Below are 21,467 nucleotides of genomic sequence, written 5' to 3'. Positions count from 1 at the left end.
TTCTGTTGTTCGAAGTTTCCCACGTCGGCTGGAGTTGTGCCTTGCTGTTAATGGCGTTAACGTCGAACATCTTCTGTAATTACTGTTTGCGATACCTACATGAAGACACATGTACCGAATGTATAATAGAACTTCTAAGATAGTCTTCATAAAGATATTTTCCGTTAATTTGATTTTCGTACGATTATTCACATGAAAACGATAACGTCATCGAAAAATATGGTATAATTGAACTTTTCTCGGCGAGACGAACAACTTTTGCAGGGGTGAACAATATTGTTGTCATTTAAAAAAACTGACTTTATGCTCGTAGCATAGAAATATAAGCAATGGGGGCCCGGATTCCATCAGCACTAATTTTCCCCCTCCGAACGCTACACCTTGTATTTGAACAATTTTGCTGTTCCTTCCTTCCTACAATAGATATTGAGCCATACTATTTCAAATGGGACAACCTGTATATGCAGAGAATAACATGAATTAAAGAACCACAAATTCAGTAATAAATTGGAAGTGAGGAAGTTGAACTACACATCCACCCTATTTTTTTCGGAAAGCTAAAAGAATTTTTGACAAAATCTATGATTTCAAATTTTTCTTTCTTATGCTTAGGACTCATAATTAAAGCTAAAGAGCCATTCTAGAGTAAGGTGGCTGGGCGTACGTAACGCCCCGACTTCACCCATACAACTGTAGAATGAAGCGACTAGTCGTACGAAGCGCCCTAAGCCATCTGAATCTATCAAGATCTATTGTTGCGGTGAATCGTAATTAGAATAGAAAAGAAGTTTTTAGAATAAAAAAAAATCTTCAATCCTCTTCATATCTCCGCTAATAATTGAGTTAGAGAGCTCCCTTTGCATTCATTTTTATCCTTTTGGGCTATACTTTCCGAAAAACGTGAAACACAAATTTGAAAATGTTGAGGCATTTTGTCGTATACTTAAATAAATAAAAAATCGTATATAGAATTCATGGATTTGTTCATACATGTACACGATGTTATATGTTCACCTGTGAACATAAATTGAGCCATTATAATCCAAATTCGTAATCATCAGGTTTGTAACCTCTCGAGTTCCCACAGAATGCTCCACATGATTTCGGTTCATTTCGAAAACAAGAAGATTTCGAGAAAAATCGTAGAACTTTTATGACGTCCATTGTAAAAGATCCGTGACCAAAAATTATAAACTTTTTCATCTGAGCCACTATTTTTGAAAAATATCTGCCACATAATCGCAATTTATTTATATTCTCGATTTCTCGTGCCACTATTCGATGGCTGACTTATCAATTTTTTTAATCATTCATCCCATGACAATCTACTGCAGGCTCTCGGTCTTTGACAGCAGCACAATCGTCGCAGTGTTGCCGCAGGGCACACCTCTTCCCATCACCGCTCCTCACCTCCCTCACCATTGCTACCTGGTTCCTGCTGGGGTCTCACAATTTGATAAGTAATTAAATACTCAGGATAAGCTTGCTCTCCTCGGTAAACAACGTATTCTGGAAATACTAGCCCTCCTTGAGAGGGCCTACCCATGACACTATGATGACCCGGTGGTGCGTGTGCCATTTTCATAGCGGAAAACTGCAGGAATGATTTTCCAAGAGTTACTCGACATAACAACAAGTGCCTGAAAAATAAAATCGAAAATATGATCCAGTGAAATGCATCGGGAATAATTATCAATATTGATATTAATAGATAACTGTTAAGATCTTAGACATCGGGGTCAGTTAATAAACCATGAGTTGACCTTGTATTGTTTAGACATATTGCTTCCGAATGGAAGCTTTGAAATCACTCAAAATTAAGTTTCCAAATTTTTGTATCAGGGTAACTAAATATGGTCTAAAAAGTCTAAATATGCGGTTTTTAGATGGTGTCTGTCTGTATGTATGTGTGTGTACTTTTTTGAATTTTTTTTTCGCAATTTTCTTTATAGGAGCTTGATGAAATTTCATATAGGAGCTTGATGAAAGTTTATAAATTTTTCCATGAATATAAATGTTAATAGGCTCTATTCATCGACGCCAATTAAAGTTGAATTATTCATAGCATTTGTGAAATACTGGTGTGAGAAATGTAGCGCCTAACAGCTTTACGGCCCTGGCTGTGTATACTGAGCGTATCCCCTCCCCACTATATTCCGTTCTGAACGAGCCGTTGCTCGTCAGTTCGCGTCCCGAGTCCACAGGAGACAGTTGTAACTTCATGCATTGAATAAATATCTTTTCTACGTTTATAATATTTTATTGTCTCTACCAATCCATAATTCTAACAGGTTATGGGCCCAGCACGCTTCCACTACGCTCATTATTGAAGATAATTAAGTGAAGAAAGTGTTGTGATAAAAATAAAAGACATTGAGAAAAAACGAAAAGAAGACGCGCTCGACAATGGCCGACGACAAAGAAACCGCAAATGCAGAGATGAATCGCCCTGACGAGGGTCAGCGTAAGTAAAAATAAATAAAAGTAATTTCACTGAGAGAAATGTGAAAGAATTTTAGATGTGTGAAAATGAATAATTAAGATGAGGGAAATACGTACTTGGTAAAAAAATCCCGGGTATTAGTGTTCATGTAATTGCATTCATTCTATCGAGATTTGGTGATGAAACATGTTTAAATGGATTCGATAAATGAATAAATAAAATGAATAAAAGAAAGAGAAAAATTGAGATGTGTTAATAGAGAGAAGTGACGTGCTAAAGCTTCTTTTCTTAATATTCCTGAAAAGGACGCGCGGCAACACGAACCACGTGTCGGTCATAGCGTTGTCGAGGTGGCGTTGAGCGTGTTCCGGGAATGCGAAAGATAGAGAATACATCTCCCAACGCTGTTGTATACTCTGTGCCCACTGCTCGCATGGCAACGGACTCGAAGCGCCCGTGTCTCTGTGTGTTATTGCCGCTAGACCGTCGACAGCAATGATATTTCAGTTATTTCATGCGATGAGGATTTGGGCAATGTTTAAATGAGATTTTAATCTATATGAAATTTCTGTAGAAAAAGGAGATGAGGAGATATTGGGAAATATTGTCCAACATTTCGGGCAAATTTTTCGATTAGACACACATCGTGCTGGTGAACAAGTGGCACTGAATATAAACGAAGAATCAGTGTTCTTCCATGTCGAGACGAATCACGAACCGTACCAAGCAGGTGTGTTATGACGTCTAAAATTGTGTGCACACGTAATAAGATATATTTATTTGATGATATGTAATGAAAAAGAATTAAAAATCCACCCAAATAATTAAAATTCATTTCAAATCTGTCTTGGAATAAAAACAAGATTCAGGCGTGTGGTTCAGGGAGTGATTGAAACTGTACATTCAGTCATTATCTGGATTACTACTGTGATTGTATGTGCGATCTTGTGTTCGGGTGGTATATGCAATTGCTTGGTTCAATCTGGCCATACTTTGTTTAGTTAACCAGATTAGAAGCACAGCTCCAGGTATAATTAAAATTCGATTGTACTAACAACATAATTATTGAACAGACAAGGATACAATGGACCAGGAAGAGTGGAATGCTCTAACCAATTGGGTACAGGACCAACATGAGGAAGGTTCATGGGAGGCTATACCAGAAGTGAAAAGTCGTAAAAAAACCTGAGGACCTGATTTCAGAACAAGAAGAAATGTTACTTCGAGAACAGGAAGATAAGAAAAGAGATGTGGAGATGGGGAGAATTGCAGAGATGGGTAGAGATGCGGAGATGGGCAGAGATGCGAATATAAAGAGAAGCGAGTCAAAACCGACAGTTCAGGTTCCACCAGGTAAAGCCTCTATCAAATCAATACAATTCACGCGAATCGATCTGAATAAATTAGTTCCCACATTGGGAAAAGGGTATAAACCTCAAGGTTTTGATAGCTGAGAAATTACTGATGCAACAAATTTAGAAGAGATAAAGTCTCTAGTGAAATCTTTCTGTGCAGCCTCAATAACCAGATCGAAACAATGGTTCCCGCACTTATTCCCTAAGGAAAAAAACTTCCGGAAAAAATTTCCCGGAATAATTTTTTTCCAGAAAAAATTACTTGGGAAATTTTTTTTCGCGGAAAAAATTACTTGGGAATTTTTTGTTTCGGAAAAAATTCTTCTGTTCAATATGGTTATATCCTCTCACTCTAGAAGAGGCAAACACCATTTCGGAAAAAATTACTTGGGAAATTTTTTTTCCCGGAATTTAATTCCTTTTTTTTTACTTCCTTGGAAAAAATGTCAGAAACAAAAATTTTTTTCAGTTTTTACATCATTTTTTATATAAAAAATGTACAGAAAATAATTTTGACAGAAGTTCAGGGAAATTTTAGACTTAATGGGCATATTTTGGCTTTAGATTCTAGCTGGAAATGTATTGAATGGTGCGATAGTAAAATTGACGTTGGAAGGGATAGCGACAATCGACTGGAGATTAATTTCCCTCACTTATGACACTGTTTCGTGTAGTGTTTATATTGTGCCGTGGCTAATACCCAAATATATATGTATCCTTGGGAATTTCGTGAGCTCAAAATTATTTCCATTAATACAATTCAAGTGATATTCGTTTGAAACACACAAGAAAGAATTACAATCAAATGTGACTGGATAAGTTATTATTTCCCTAAAAAAGTTATTTTTTCCCAAAAAAATTAATACCGGACAATTATTTCCAAAAAAAAATTTGCCAAATAATTTTTTCCGGAAAATTTTTTCTCAAGTAGTTTTTTCCGGAAAAAATTTTTTCACGAGTAATTTTGAAAAAAAAGTATTTTTCCGAGAGATTTTTTCCAAAGGAAAAAAGTGCGGACACCCGAAACAATACCACGACGTATTAGTGAATGCACAGACTGCTGTGGAAAAAATGGAAAGAATGCAAAAAGAAATCAACAACGAATTGGTAGACCGGTGAGTTGGCGCAATGGGTAAGTTCGTTGCCTCACATGCGAAAGGTTCCGAGTTCAAAAGTCGGCTGGGTAGAATGGTGCGATCTAACCATTTTAAAGTCTTGATCATCATCGCAGTATACCCTAACCGGATCGAAGCGATGTAAAATAACGATAAAAAAAACAACGAATTGGAGAAACAGAGAGAAGTATTTGCTAGGCAAGGAAAAATTATGGAGGAGCTGAGTAACGAAATGAAAAGACAATTGAGCGAGATACGTGCTGAATATAACAAATTGTTGCAGTACAATTACAAATATGACAAGGAAGACGATGACTATTCAGAGAGACCGAACACATCTGAGTCTCAGCAGTCGAGAGATGGTATTAATGATGAAATCACCAAGATTGTACATGAAAAGATGAAGGAATTGAGAAATGAGCAGAGGAGAGAAAAAGAAAACAGTGGCAGTTTGGTGAATCAGGTTAAGGAAACCCTGAAAATCGAGTTTCTTAATAAAAATCATATTACAAAACGCGATTACAAATTAACAGCTAAAATTAAATATGAACACTTTCTAGATTTTCACACATCTGAGTTAAGATCTGTCGATTTAGTTCACATTATTGATTCTGAAAATGTAGCAAATGGAAACTGAGATGCAGATCTCATTACAAAACAAAAACATCGTGCTCGAAACATTTTAATGAATCATCGTGATAAACACTATCATTCCAAAGTAGTAGAAATAAAAAACCCAGGAGAGATTCTGAAGAAAATTAAGCATATTAAAAACTGTGAGACAAACGTTACTACAGCATCCATTCGATAATAATTGCATAGCTTAAAACACTATCCTAACAAAGAAAAGGCTGGAGATTTTTGTGACAAATTCGAGGATATTGTCAGAAGTTTCAATAACTTAGAGACCACCAAACTGTCAGAAACTGAAATGAGAGACGCGTTTTTCACTGCCATTAAGGGTACGGTTCCAGATGTGCAGCAGGTACATTTCATGACTAAAAAACAGAGAGGTCAACGTCTTACCTATGATGGGTGGAAAAGCTATCTACGAGAGCATGAGGCAAACAGAACTCTGTCGGGACGGCTGACACCAGAGCTGTTATGAATGCTTATAATCAGTCCCGAGAGAGGTGTTATGAATGCGATGACAATGGCCATCAAGGCAGTGAGTGTAGGTTCAAGGGTACTGGACGGAAAAAGTATTACGGATGCCATCAGATAACTGACCACAAAGCAGCTGATTATCCAGTGAAAAATTTAAAACAGACAGGGCATGTGCGAGGGAGGGGCATAGTCGAAGTTTTGCTAGAGGGGCACACAGAAATGATAATTACAAACAAAACATGAAAGGAGGTAAAAGTTACTATGATGACAGACGAGGTAAATAAAAAGAAGGTATTCTGAGGAGAAATGTAGAGATGCGAAAAGCTGCAAACTCATGAGGGGCAGAGGTGGATACAGGAATGTAAACACCAATAGAAGAGATACTCACGGAAGCAAAAAGATGGACAAGCCAATCACGTTGAAGGGCAGTACGACAAAAGTAAGATGTTTTCAATCAATTCATTAGCCGTATCTGAACAAAATGATTACTGCTGCAACTTTGTCAGTAATCCAGATCAAAATAAAATATTTACCAAATTTCTGGCGGCATCGGGAGCCACAGAACACTTGACGAAATCTAAAATAATTTTCAAGTCATTTGACAAGGATAATCATGGTAGAATTAGATGCGCGAATAAAAATTCATCAGCGGATTGGAAAACGGAGGAAGCAGGTATAGTCGAAGTTGTGGTGAACAATGGCAAAACCATTGAAATTAAAAAAGTAACATATGCAGAAGCGTTGTCCGAGAATCTTTTCTTTCTCAGAAAATTTACTGAAATGGGACTTATAATTAGCATTTACTTATACAATCGTAAAATTGACATATTCGATGCATTGTCTAATGAATCTTTTATTACTAGCGTTTACGACAAACCTTATTGGATAATTGAATTTCAGACAAACGAGAATAAAAATATCGATGAAACAAATTTCAATCACATGAGTAGAAAAATTATCGCAAATCTAGTTGACAGTGAATTTGATGAAACTGATGTAAAGAGATATAAAACGAGAAGTATAACGGCTATGAAGAAGTTTGAAAGGAACAAAACCGAATTTGAGGATTTAAACCGAGATGAGACAGTAGCTAATGACACCAATGATAGTCCAATTGACATCAAGAAACCAAAATTGAATGAGGATAACAATCAGATAGAAAGAATGAAAGATGAGAATGAAATTAGTTTTGAGACTTTCGCGTCCATTATTAATAACATTATTGGTTTCCGGATAGGTGCCGCGTTTTGTTTCAGCATTGCGCCAACGTTTCGCAAATATTGCAGTCTGCATCTTCAGGGCTATGAGCTTCGATTTTCTGACCTCCGATGTCTGGGGGTTGTCCTTATATGTCTTTCGCTGTGATGGCGGGGGAAGGGGAAGGGGGGGTCAGCTAATCGTATATTTTTAATTGATTAGCTGATCAATTGAAAAACCGGGAGGACGGTTTTCCAAATGGGGGTCACTTGATATCTTCTGTCCCTGTTGAGGTTGTTAGGGTTTTTATGGATTTCCAAACCCTCTCGGTATTTCCTTTCCAAATACCCTTGAGATTTGGCCAACATTCTGGCTTGGTCGTACTGGCTAGTATGTCCATCCACTGGTCAGCCAGGGCAGACTGTTCTGAATGGCCGTATTTGGAACACCGCTGGTGTTCCTGAAGTTCTTGAATACTCAGCACGCAAGCATCAATTTTACCATGGAAACTGAGCAGGACAGATGACTTCCATTTTTAGATGTGCTGGTATGACGCAACGAGGATAGCACTCTAGGCCACCAAGTATATCGTAAACCAAGTCACACAAATAGATATCTGAATGCCACTTCTCATCACCACCCCTCCCAAAAGAACTCTACCATTAGCTCCCTAATGTATAGAGCACTCACAATCTCCCAACCATCTAACGTCGACAGTGAAGTTGAACATCTTGAGACAGCTCTGACCAAGAATGGATATGGGACATTCCATGTCAACTCAGCCACCCTGGAATTTTTTGGTTCTCAGAATCTTGAATTAGCATGCTCCCAGTCAAGTACTACATGAGTACATACTTTCTCTAAATTTTCGGTCCTTTAAGTTTAATTGTTTGGCCAGGACAAATAATAAAAGCTCAAATTTTTGAAAAATGATATCTTCCCAACAAATTGGACGATTTTGATGAATAAAAAAAGATTTTTTTCGTTTTTTCATATACTTTTGGAATAAAAATACGACGGTACCAGGAGGAAGAATAATGACTCATTTTTTAAGTTTTTTGTTATTTAAATCCTTCTGTTATGCAGGGGACATTCGAAAATCGAATTTTTTTTTCTTCGATGGATAATGATATTACTCAACTTTTTCGAGGTATTTAAAAATGGGATAGCCATATGGAGATGAGAAAAAAAACATTTTCTCATGAAAAATTAGATTTTCCGAATTTTGTTCCTGAAAAATTATGAATGCCTCATGAAAGGATGAGCATGCAATTTTTCGGCATAATTTGAAGATGAGATGCATAAGTAGTGATGGATAAAGAACGTTTTTTATAGAAAAAAGTTGAATTTATTGATTATTAACAGCTCTACTTACGTAAACGACAATGAGAATTCGCAAAATACCAAATATTTGATGAGTTTTTAGATCAACATGGAGTATATGTCTGTTTTAAGTTCGTAATTTGAAAAATAAACATTAAATTATAGAGAAAAAGCAATTTGAAATCGAACTTTTCTGAATCACAACGGCTATCTTAATGTACGTCGTCCGTTTCGTTTCTTCGCCGTTGGAAAAACTTCTCCGGTAGTCGCAGAAGAATATCTCTTAATCAATAATTCTTTTTCTCCCACAGGAATGAAGCCGTGATTTTTTTGTATCGCTGGAATCGCCTTTGCACTGTCGAATCTTGTTTTCAATCGTCACGTGGGACGGGAATTGACGGGAGTTGATGGGATGTGATTAGTAAGTTTGATGATATGCTACAAGGAGGTGTAGTGATGGTTCCCGTCACGTGGGACGGGAATTGACGGGAATTGATGGGATGTGATTAGTAAGTTTTTCAAGTTTTATAAGTTTTTTTGCTTATATGAAAGCATATCCTCCTGTTCCTGTTTAGTATAGAAAAACACATCGAGATCCTTGAAATTATTCTTTACCCACTGGAACAGACCATCTGGAGTGAGAATAGGTTCACCATTAGTAATTTGTAGACTTCTTCGTCTTGCTTCCCTCTTCAAGACTACGCCTACGCCATCGCATACCGTCTTTCCATGCGCGGTCGCATGGTAGTGCGCCTCTGCTTCAAGTCCAAAATCATTTTTATGCAACAAAAGATTAGCCATGTTATATCGATTCTTATAGTACTGTCCAGCACTATCTGTAACATAGATCAATTTGTTTACGACAGCACAGACTTGTTTTATGTGTCGTATCAGAATCTGTTGCATTAAATGAACTGCAGTAGTACCGTGAACGAGACTGTCAGATAAGAGGACTAGAATTCTATGTCGAATATCATTGCCGTGGCGATAATGATACACCACAGGATGGACAGTACATTGATCATTGTTGTAGTGCAACGATTGAGCAGCGTCTTGAGCTACGAAGGAATAATTCTCCGAAAAATCGGCCTGCACTAGAATTTCACCCTCAATTAAATTCCCCTTTCGTTCTTTCACGAAAGCGTTTTGTTGTATGGCAATAAAATGATGAGATTTCAATACTTTCAATCTCTCACAAAGTACATCAACAAATTCATACACTGGAAGTCTCTGGGTCTGTAATGTTGTTCTATCCACAGATTGCCAAATCCTGAATTCTACAGTTTCAATCACAGCATCGTGGAGGAGTTCTTTCAGCTCGAGCAATAATCCTTCAACTCCAGGACAGTTTTTACACTCATCTAAGTGGCATTCAGGCGTTGGATCAGGGCACATGAGTCTTGCAAGACAGTCTTTATAGTCGGTAAGGGGACATGATGAGTTTTTAGTAAGAGTAGAAATGTTGATTGCATCCAACATCAGCTTATAATTTTGATGATAGGTACAGACACATACCACGTGCGTACCACTCGCTCCTGCCAATACATTTCGCGTTTCGGCCTCAATTCCGCAAACTTGCTGAATCCCACCGGAGACTCTGGATGAGCAATTTTATATTTCTCAGGAAGATCATTTAAGTTCTCGAGGACCATCTGCTTCTGCATTACTTTCTTCACGTCGTTGATTCTGACTGACACTTTATCCTTCATCCCTGGCATCATCCGACAATTACTCTCATAAAAACTCCGGACCTTTTCAAGTGTCTCTTTGGGCAATGATTTCCCAGCCTTCGCAACTGTTGAAGCAAATATTCCTCTCTGTTCTCGCAGTTGTTTTGCTCTCATGGTCATGTACCTTATCATACCAAATTCACGGCTCACCTTTCGCTCACTCCATGAAGGTGGAGCAATAGTCAAGAGTTGAACACGTTCAGAATATTCTGTCATCGTATTGAATTTTTGCTTAAGTCCATCCAACATTTCTTCCAATTCCGATTCTCGTGGAGAACGAAAATTTGCTGGGATGTTCCTGTGGTGCTCTGTCTCTGAATCATCATCTGCTGTTGGAGCATCGTACTCCTCTGAAGCTTCGTTGAAATTCACATCCCCATCAGGATCAATTGAATGGAAAAAATTACCTGATCTCAAAGAACTCCCTGCGATATTGCTCGTAGAAATATGTACTAGAAATGGTGTGACACTGGACGAATGATCGGCTGGAACATTTGATGACGATGAAGAGACTTCTCGATTCGATGAAGATTCAGAGGGTAGTGATCCAGGAATGTAAGTCAAAGCTCTTTTCCTACAGGAGCTACATAGTTTTGCATTTTCTGGCAAGAATGGAAATGTCTGTCGTAGTCTTTCTGAGATTAAACGCAGGTCTTTTCCATTGTGACATTTCTCCCCAGGAACTCGCATTGGATTTGCACATCTTTCGGCATGCGGCATCTTGTGGAATAGGAATAAAGAACAGTTCTGATCATTCAAAAAAAAGGAAAAAAATAATAATAAAGATCGATTGAGCAGTTTACAACTTCACTACTGAAAACTTTTATACCATCACTTACCTTGATTAAAGTTGATGGAGAATAAATACAGGAGAATAACCGTCGGAGAATTTCTATTAACGATACTGTAATGAACCGTGTGAGATGTTCAACACTCAAGTGTGTGATGAGGACTAATCAAACGGTTATTATTGAGGCAACTCTATGGATCATATGGAAACTGAATTCCGAGAAATCGGTTGTTTATTCTCACCCCCACTCGGCACCTTCTATTTCATTGCGCTCCCATTTTTTGTATCCATTGTCCAATGTTTGTGTCATCTCCCAAGGAAATGCGGACAACGTTTGATTTCTCGGAGTTCGAAACCTGATCTGCCATGAGTCTATCCAGCCTGTCATTGACCCATTGGGTTTCGAACCCGAATCATCGGATTAGAAATCGCTCGTCCTACCGACCGAGCTATCGTTGGCTTTCAATTTTTATTCAGTATTAATACCCCGAGTGCTTTAAAATTATCGGGTATTTCCCGATAACTTCGTTGTAAACAAACAAAAGTGTCAAGTTTTGCAGGTTTAAAAATTTTCCTGCAAAACTTGACACGATCGTTTGTTTGCAGGGAAGTTTGAGCGAAATACCAGATAATTTTGAAGCATGAGGGGTATTTGTCGGAATATTTTTCACGTACGGATTTTGGTCAGGAGTGTCGTTTACGCAACCTCAAAATGACATCCGAGAACAATTGAAGAGTTAATACGAAATGTCCGGAAAAATATATGTGAGTACGAAATAACCGGAAAAAGATATATGTTAGTGCGAAATATCCGAAATAAAGCCAGCCTGTCATTTGTCATCAAATGCTGCATTCTGATTGGTCTTGACTGTCCAAAATCCGTACGTGGAAAAATAATCATCATGATAAGTTAAAAATCATGCGAATTCGAGCAATTAACACTATTGCGAAAGATATTGGGCATGTCTGCCAGGTACAAGAATGAAGTTATGGGGGTAAAAGTTTGAAACAATGTTAGACTCATATCGTAGTTAACTTTAAACATGCCAATGTTCTATTCCGAAATACAAAAAAATCCCGGGTAGCTGAATTGACATGGAATGTCCAATGTATGATCGGAAAATCGAATTTTCAATGGAATTTTTTTCTTTTTCTCATCTCCATATGGCTATCCCATTTTGAAATACCCCGGAAAAATTGAGTAATATCATCATCCATCGAAGAAAAAAAAAATTATTCGATTTTCGAATGGCCCCTCCGAAACAGACAGATTAAATTAACCAAAAACTTAAAAATGGCTTCGTATTCATCCTCGTGGTACTGTTGTATTTTTAGTCTCAAAGTATATAAAAAAACGGAAAAAATCTTTCTTTATTTATTAAAATCGACCAATTTGTTCGCAAGATATGATTTTTCAAAAATTTGAGCTTTTGTTATTTGTCCTGGCCAAACAATTAATGTGAAGGTGCGAAAATTTAGAGAAAGTATCTACTCATGTAGTACTTGACTGGGAGCATGCTAATTCAGGATTCTGAGAACCAAAAAAATCCAGGGTGGCTGAGTTTACATGGTATGTCCCATATGCGCCCCACTTCAAATGCAAACAATCATTCGCAAAGTTTGATGTACGTGTTAATATCTATCGATTAAAAAAAAATTAGCCACTAGTACGTTAACGATCGCTATGTGAATGCAAATCGGGCTGCTTGCAGCTCTATAATGCGAGTTCAGTCCCCGCGCAGGTTAGTTCGGCAGGTCAAATTTTTTGCCTAGGCTCAATTTCTGTGTTTACGACCGTTGTAAAAGCACCGCATGAGCCGGACACCTGTCTTTATTGGAAAATGTAGGATTTATCTTTCGCATTTTTTTCGGAATTCAATTAGTGGGGAACAAAATTTTTTTCTTTGAATTATTGTGATAGTTCCTTAATCTATCAATCGAATCGGGATGAAAAACGGCCAGGTACCGAGCGTGCTAGAGGCATCTAAAAATCACTGAATTGAGTAGAAATGACGATTTTCATTTTGATAAGTAATAAGTTTTCAGGTGAGACAAAAATTAATTCTGGTCTTAAACCTCGTTCTGAACGATTCACGGAGGGGAAACACCGAGAAATGTAATAATCGAGTCTTTAAAAAATTATTGAACGTCCATAAGAAATAAAACTACACGGCGCAACCTTGAAAAACGCTTCAAATTTTTTTTTAAAATTCACATGTACTTTCCATGGCATTGGTTATCCTTATCAAACACGAAAATTATGAAATACAATTTTTTTCACATATGAGTGATCCTAGCATAGCCCCAACATACCATCAAGTGAACTTTAAGTTCTGATTAGAATTGAACTCGCTTGATCCTTTCCGCTCGTCCTGGCTCTATTGTGGTATCATCCAGAATTTTTTTCACTCGAATAGGAATGAATATCTCCAAAGTCAGGAGCATTGGAGAGTTATCTAAATTTACAATGAAGAAGATTCATTTCATCATTTGATTCTCGTAATTTTTGCATTATAACTCGGAAGTGATCGCTCAGCAGTCGAAAGTTGTAACAGAATCTTTCTTTCTGTTTCTTAGTTCTGGAGTATATATTCCAGAGATCACATATTTCTTCAGCAAATCTATCCAATGGTGGATATTCCTAAGGTGCTGAATTCAAGGACTTGTTAATAACATCATCTTCCGTGAGACAATATGGTGGAACTGAGCGGAACCATTGAATTTTATCAACAGTGAGATTCGCCGATTCAATGTTCGGTAATTGATAAAACTTCTTCAATTTTTGTAAATTGCCGATGAAATCGGTGATGCTCATCAATTCATCATCTACAATGTGAACAATCCTTCTTCTGAATAGCATGTTTGGATTTCACTGCTTCATAATTATTCCACAAACTATGCAAATCATCAGCAAGCTTTTCTGCGAATACATAATCAGGCTCCTCGAAATTTAGTTTTTGAGATTTAACCATTTTAGTTTTTCTACTAATCACCGAGCGCTTTCACCCCTCATTTACACGATTCAACTGATGGCTTGATAATCAGTTGCTCCCTTATATACAGTCGAGCATTAAAGTTAGTAAATAGAATACATACAATGCAAGTTCAGGCTGTTCACGAACTTTAGTGCTCGACTGTATATATCATGGGAGGTTTTAGATTATTCGAGAATGGTGATGGGTTGAGCAATATCTATACTTCTTTCTCCTTTTTATTTCTAGAAGCGTTGATCATGAATCATAATGTGAATCAATAACCCATCGTGATGATGTAATCAATGAGTCATCATGGTGATGTCATAGCGCATGCATGAGTCATCAAGATGATATAAATCTGAGGGTATCAAATTTCGTACAAGTTTCAACAGGACTTACCCCCGCCACGCGAATGAATGACTCATCAGCCTAAGTGAAGACATCATTCGTCTCGAACGTACAAGTCTCAACAGGACATAAGGGGTTCTCCCACCGCCCGTATCGATGAGTCATCCATCGTGAGAACATTCTTCAATCGTGGCACCACCTATTTTCATGAAACCTCTTCTCTTCTGGAAGCCGAGACAATATTCTCGTATATTCCAGAAAAACTAAATTATCAATGACATCATGTTTTCATATGAATCCGTGAGCCAACATGGTATCATTTTCCATACAAGTTTAAAAAAAAAGTTTTCTAAAAAATTTCCGACGGAAATTCACTAGTAGCTTTCCAAATGTTTCTCATCTTTCAACGCATTTCACGTTTAATATTCTGTGTGACAGATAAACAAAAAAGTGGGTTGTAAATGTATGGCTGTGTAAATGTATCCAGATGCTGTGCAGTGCACTCTGCTTGACCGAAATCCGAGTGGAAAAATAATCCGTCAAATACCACTCGTGTTTCAAAATTAATCGGATATTTTCCTCAAGCTGCCCTACCTAGGAACGAGTGTGTCAAATGTTGCAGAAAAATCCCTCGTGCTTCGCACTCGGGATTTTAAACCTGCAAGATTTAACACAATTGTTCGTAGGCAACGAAGCTATCGGAAAATATCTGATAATTTTGAAGCACTAGTGGTATTACTACTGAATATTTCAGATAAACTAAGATATTCATGACATCATTAATCCACCGATCATTCCGTACAAGTCTCAACAGGACTTACCCCCACCACGCGGATCAATGAGTCATCGATCCGAGTGATGACGTCATCCATCTCGAACGTTCCGCGACTGTGGTGCCACCTTCATAGAGCATTTTCAAATATTCAAGAATATTCTCGAACAAGTATGACGTAATTTCTATTCCAAGACATCAATGACTCATTACAATATCCGATTTCATGCAAGTTTCGACCGGTCATCAACATATCATGTTTCATCCAAATCCTAACAGGAAGTACAGGATACGCCCACCACGCGAATTAATGAGTCATCGGTCTGAGTGGCTCACCGATGACGTCATCCGTCTCGAACCTTCCAGGATTGTGGCGGTTGGGTGGAGTAGTGTCCAGAACCCGCCTAGCTGAACTACTATCATATTTCGTATTGAAAATGGGCTAAATCGAATAGTTAGTTTGGGAGATATTTAAGTTTATATCTCAATCTATTTTCTAATTTCCTCCAACTTAGATTGTTGGAAAGAGTTAAGATGGGGGACGAGAGGGGCACAAATTGCAAAAATGAGCGAATATCCGAGAGTAAACGAAATTTATAATGCTAAAACCATTCAGAGGCACACCATCAATTTATTGATGGCAAAGAAAGCATTAAAACATTACTCGGTGACATGTTCACTACCATCTGCTCGCTGTCATATGCTCGCAGCTCCCTGCTTGTTGACTTTTATCTCCAAACCTCCCATCCGACCCTCATCTAATTTTGCGATTTCTGACCATTTCTGCAACATTTATTCGTAACCCCCACGGCTGATTCTTGCGACCCCGCATTTTGACTCTTATTTTCAAACCTGTGTTTCCGCCCTTATATGATTTTGTGATTTCTGATCCTTATTTGTGACCCTCGCGCCTCACCATTGTAACCGTTAGCTTTGACTCTTAATTCTGACCTTCACACTCGAATCGTGTGACTCTTAATGATGATTCTGATTTCTGAACCATCGTTTCGACCAGTATTAATTTTTTTTATTTTTGACCCTCATCTTTGATCCTGACGCCTGACCCCCGTAACCCTTAGTTCGACTGAAACTCGAACTCTTTTCGAATGCGACCTCAAAATCGAACGCCAACGACTACTCAAACTCAAGCTCTAATTTCGATTCATACGAGAATTTCAACGTAAATTTGAGCTGGAACTACAACTCGAACTCAACCTTGAACACCAGCTTCAATTTGAACTCAAACTTTAACTTGAACTTTAACTACCATTCTAACTAGAACTCGAAGTACTCTCCGATCTCGAACTCTAATCACTCTTTCTAACTTCAATTTTACCTTCAATCGGAATAAGAACTTGAACTTCCACTCGATCATTAATTTGAAAGTGCGATCTGAACTTGGTCTCAACGTTTGGTCGACATCAAACTCCAACTGCTCGTCAAACTCACAACTATAACTACTCGTTGAATGCCATCTTGAACTCCAACTCCAACTACTACTCAAACTCAAACTTCAATTTCGATTCTAACGTAAACTTCAACTTGAACTTCAACTCTTTCAAACTCGAACTCAAATTCAGATTCGATCTACCTTTCGAACCGGAAATTGAAAACGAAATATGACGCGCACTTGGTACATAAAATCAACTTCCAACTGAAACTATTCACATATACTGCGACTCCCTGAAGTCAGCTGACTGTGGAATGTGTAAAGGACGTTCTTTCGAACGGGATGGTCAATTGGTAACCAACTTCTGAAACAACAGCACGTGTATTTTGTGAGTGATAGTATCAAAATCATTAAACGAGACCAAAAAAATGGAACCAGAATGTCTATTAATCTCTCGTCCCCCATTTTCCCACGATGCGATTCATAGCAAGGAATCGAACAAATTCCAAAAAAGAAGCTGTTGTCCATTAGGAAAATCTATTGTTGGAGAATGATCTCATAGTGGAGGAGGAACTGACATCCATTTCATCGCAGGCAGTACTGATCGGAGATGAAATATTCCACCGTACCATGGAAATATTGAGGGACAAGATTTTGGTGGAAGATCAAAAATTGATCCTCTCCTATGAAGATCATGCGGACCAGCTGTACGAAACAGTGAGTGAAGACGTGGGACCCAAATCTGACGATGAAGGTAGGGACTGAAGGAGAGAAATGTTGAAAAAATTCCCCTGGACATCAAAATGAAAGTGGTGAGACTGGTGAAGCTGCATCCCAATTGGGAGCTGTCATCACTTCAAAGCAAAGGGTCAAATTTTTTAAAAAGCAAGGATCAATTGCTACGATGGAATAAATGTGTGGAAGGTGGAGGGACTAAATAAAATAAATACGCCGCTATCGTGGGATGAACTTATAACCGCTGGAAGAAAGCCCGAGAGGAATTCGTTCGGGTAAAATTTCACATGGACTGTAACTCTTTTCAACTGACGTATTTGCAAAATACAAAATATGATAATTATGACCTTTCATTTCATGTAACGATGAGAAATTTACGGGAGTAGGCATTGACCGCAGCTAGCGAATTCAGATCTCAAGATTTAAATTTCAAGGCTTCATTAACTTGGGCGAAAGACTTCAAGAGGAAATGCAATATTTGCCAGAGTAAACTCACGAAATATACCAGCTACAAGGAGCACAGCACGATGACCCATCGAGGTTCCATATTTCGAGAGATGATCCAATACGCGTGGTTTGCATCGAAATTGACCGACATAAGACACATTTTTTCAAATGTAAACGAAGTATGTGTCCCATTCGAAAATTTGCAAACCCCCTGTGGTCGCAACGAAATGTCACATAAATTAATGTTTTGTATGTTTCTATGACATTTATCACCCGAAGAATTGTACACCTGAACCCGAACCCATGGAAAACCAAAAAAAAAATTATTCTACCTAAATGTCTTCTACAGTATTCAATTATATCATGAATTTTTAAATAGTCAATCATATTTTTAGTTTTCCAATTCTCATGGAATGAACATTTCCTGTTAAATGGAAAAACAAAATAGAAAAAACTATAAATATCAGAAAAAAGTTATGAACCCGGCCGCGTTGTCACTCGGCTAAAGCGCTATTTCGAAGAGTATATGTTATCATCCCAAAAAAAAGTACTGATTCAAGTCAACATCGGTTCGATTCTAACCGATTTTCGACTTGATTCAGACCGAGTGACTCGGACTAGGCCAATCCGGATTCCGGGTCTGATATAAGTCGAAAAAATTGGTTTATTTCAAGCAGAAACGGGTCCAGCCGACATCGGTTTGAATGAAGCCGTAACATCGGTTTGAATCACACCGAAAAATCGGCTTGAATCAAACCGAAAAATGGAGTGATTCGCGCCGAAATTCTGCCTGTTTCAGGTAGTAGATAGCGACTAGTCGATTTTTTGGTTTGATTCAAGTCGATTTTTCGGTCTGATTCTGTTATTGTAGCAGTAGCAGGATCGGGTTACTCAAATCATTCTTCCCACACGACATAAGATATAAACAATGTGTAGATTTATTTAATAATTAATTCATATCAATAAAAACGTCTGTACACTTTTTGGAGCTATAACGGGAAGTGAGAATGGTTAGGATTCGAATGGTCCCATCGAAAAACTGTTTTAGTCCGTAAAGAGCTCGTTTTAATAAACAGACTGCATTTTCACTGCCACACAAAGATTCCAATCATTGACTAGCTCTGCTCAACATTCCCATGTCCTTTATCATCTTTTTATTTGATCGAATCGGTTCTTTGCTAATCACCTTCCTCAAAAACATCTCCAGATGATCTGGTAATTCCATATAGATTTTCTCCTCCAAAGAAGCATTGAGTAATCACGTCCATTTGATGAATTTTGAGTTCATATTCTGATGAAAGTGCAGATAATGACCGAATTGAGGTTGATCTGGCCACAGGTGACGAAGTTTCGCTGTAATCTACTCCCGGTCGTTGAGAGCAACCTTTAGCTACCAAACGGATTTTCTTCTTCTCGTTTGAGCCTTCAGTTTTAGTTCTAAAAACTAAACGATTCCTGATTACTTTATGCTGTGAAGGGCACACAACCCAATAATATCCCAAACGTGATTATAAAGAAGTGAAGAACACTCATCCTCTACAGGGTGTAACAAAATTCGCGGATGTCACCTATATAGCGATATTCCTCGTGAAAAAATAAGATATAGTTGAGAGAGCAGTTTTTTTGGATCGGATGAATATTAACGGAGATATTCACGATTAAGTACTGAATACCAGCCTCGAGTAGAAGAACGAATGTTATGGCGCCTCGTTCCAACCGCCAACTTCATTCTTCACTTTTCAACTGGAAAAACAATCGCGTGTGAAAAGAAAAAAAACAAGGAATTATGTTTCCTTATCTTTCTTAATAGTTTTTCAATATTGCTATTTCCACCCAGGCTCTCCCCCTTTGAATGATTGCATGCGGTCCTCTCCAGGAATTTAAATTTGTTAGGCATTCTTATAAATTTTAGAGGAAGAATTTCTTAGGAGAACCCTGATAAATGACTTGAAAAGACTCCTTCTACAAATTCTTCAAGGTTTCTTGGAGAAATTTCCCCTGGAAGATCTGAAGAAACTATTTCGGCAAATTCTCCAAAATTTCTCGGGGAAATTCTCTTTGAGGGACCTGGAGGGACTCTTTCTACTAATCCTCAAAAGGTTTCTAGGTAGAAACCCCTCTAGAGAACTTGAAGAGATTCCTTCTGTCAATCCGCCTGGGTTTCCTAGGGAAAATCCTGATGGTACTCCTTCCACCAATCTTCCAGGGTCATCTGGGGAAATTCCTTCTGGAGAACCTGAAGAGACTCCTCCTACCAATCCTCCAGGGTCACCTGGGTAAATTCCTTTTGGAGAACCTAAAGAGACTCCTTCTACCAATCCTCCAGGGTTTTCTGAGGGAGAACTCTAAAGAACCTGGAGAGACTCCGTCTATCAATCCTCCATGGCCACCTGGGGAAATTCCTTCTGGAGAACCTGAAGGGGCTCCTTCTACCACTCGTTTAGGGTTTCCTGGAGGAAAACCCTATAGAGAACCTGAAGAGACTCCTCCCATCAATCCTCGAGGGTTTTCTTAGGAGAATCTCTTTGGAGAACCTGAAGAGACTCCTTCTATCAATCCTCCAGGGTTTCCTAGGGAAAATCCCTGTGGAGAACCTGAAGAGACTCCTCCTACCAATCCTCCAGAGTCACCTGGGGAAATTCCTTCTGGAGAACTTGAAGAGTCTCCTCCTACCAATCCTCCAGGGTCACTTGAGGAAATTCTTTCTAGAGGACCTTGAGGGAAGACTCTTTCAAGGCGGACGCCCTGTGGAGTCTCTTCAGGTTCTCCACAGGGATTTTTCCTAGGAAACCCTGGAGGACTGATAGGAGGGGTCTCTTCAGGTTCTCCAGAAGGGTTTTCCCCAGGTGACCCTGGAGGATTGGCAGAAGGAGTCTCTTCAGGTTCTCCAGAGGATTTTTCCCTAGGAAACCCTGGAGGCTTGATAAAAGAAGTCTCTTCAGGTTCTCTAGAGGGAATTTCCCCAGGTGACCATGGAGGATTGATAGAAGGGGTCTCTCCAGGTTGTTTAGAGAGTTTTTCCTCAGAAAATCCTGGAGGATTAGTAGAAGGAGTCTCTTCAGGTTCTCTAGAAGGGTTTTTACCTAGAAACATTTTGAGGATTCGTAGAAAGAGTCCCTCCAGGTCCCTCAGAGGGAATTTCCCCAAGAAACTTTGGAGAATTTGCCGAAAGAGTCTCTTAAGGTCTTCCCGAGGAAATTTCTCCAAGTAACCTTGAAGAATTTGTAGAAGGAATCTCTTCAGGTTATTTATCAGGGTTTTCTTCTAAAAAATTCTTTCTCTAAAATTTATAAGAATGCCTGAAAAATTTAAATTCCTGGAAAACATCGCATGGAATCATTCTCTTCATCCCTGGGTCTCCAGCAGCAGAAAATTGAAGAATGAAGTTGGCGGTTGGAACGAGGCGCCATAACATTCGTTCTTGTACTCCAGGCTGCTATTCAGTACCCAATCGTGAATATCTCCGCCAATATTCATCCGATCAAAAAAAACGCTCCCTCAACTGTATCTCATTTTTTCACGAGGAATATCGCTATATAGGTCACATGTGCGACTTTTGTTACACCCTGTAGTGCTGCTTACCAGGACTCAGCGTCTAATGAAACATAGGCCTCTTGCCACGTTGTAGGGTCATCGTGTGAAGCAAAATTAGCAAAGACCTCCTCCTCTGATAATGTTAAATCTAGATAAATATCCTGATACTCCTCAAAATCATTAGTTCCTTCTGCCTCTGTCTCTAC

General features: G+C 38.5%; 1 protein-coding gene across 1 annotated transcript in view; it reads right to left on the bottom strand.

Annotated features, from left to right (window-relative positions):
* Positions 1-962: 962 nt before the first annotated feature.
* Positions 963-21,467, bottom strand: part of LOC107046291 (poly [ADP-ribose] polymerase tankyrase-2) — a 78,766-nt gene continuing 58,261 nt past the window's right edge. The window contains exon 2 of the mRNA XM_029126685.1: positions 963-1,640. Coding sequence (XP_028982518.1) covers positions 1,397-1,640 — 244 coding nt within the window. The 3' untranslated portion in view covers positions 963-1,396. The remainder of the gene's footprint in view (positions 1,641-21,467) is intronic.

This window comes from Diachasma alloeum, unplaced genomic scaffold (genome assembly GCF_001412515.2).
Source record: "Diachasma alloeum isolate Michigan unplaced genomic scaffold, Dall2.0 Dall_scaffold_01279, whole genome shotgun sequence".
Classification (NCBI taxonomy): domain Eukaryota; kingdom Metazoa; phylum Arthropoda; class Insecta; order Hymenoptera; family Braconidae; genus Diachasma; species Diachasma alloeum.
Note: the sequence above shows the minus strand (reverse complement) of the source record. Positions and strands in the feature narration are given on the sequence as shown.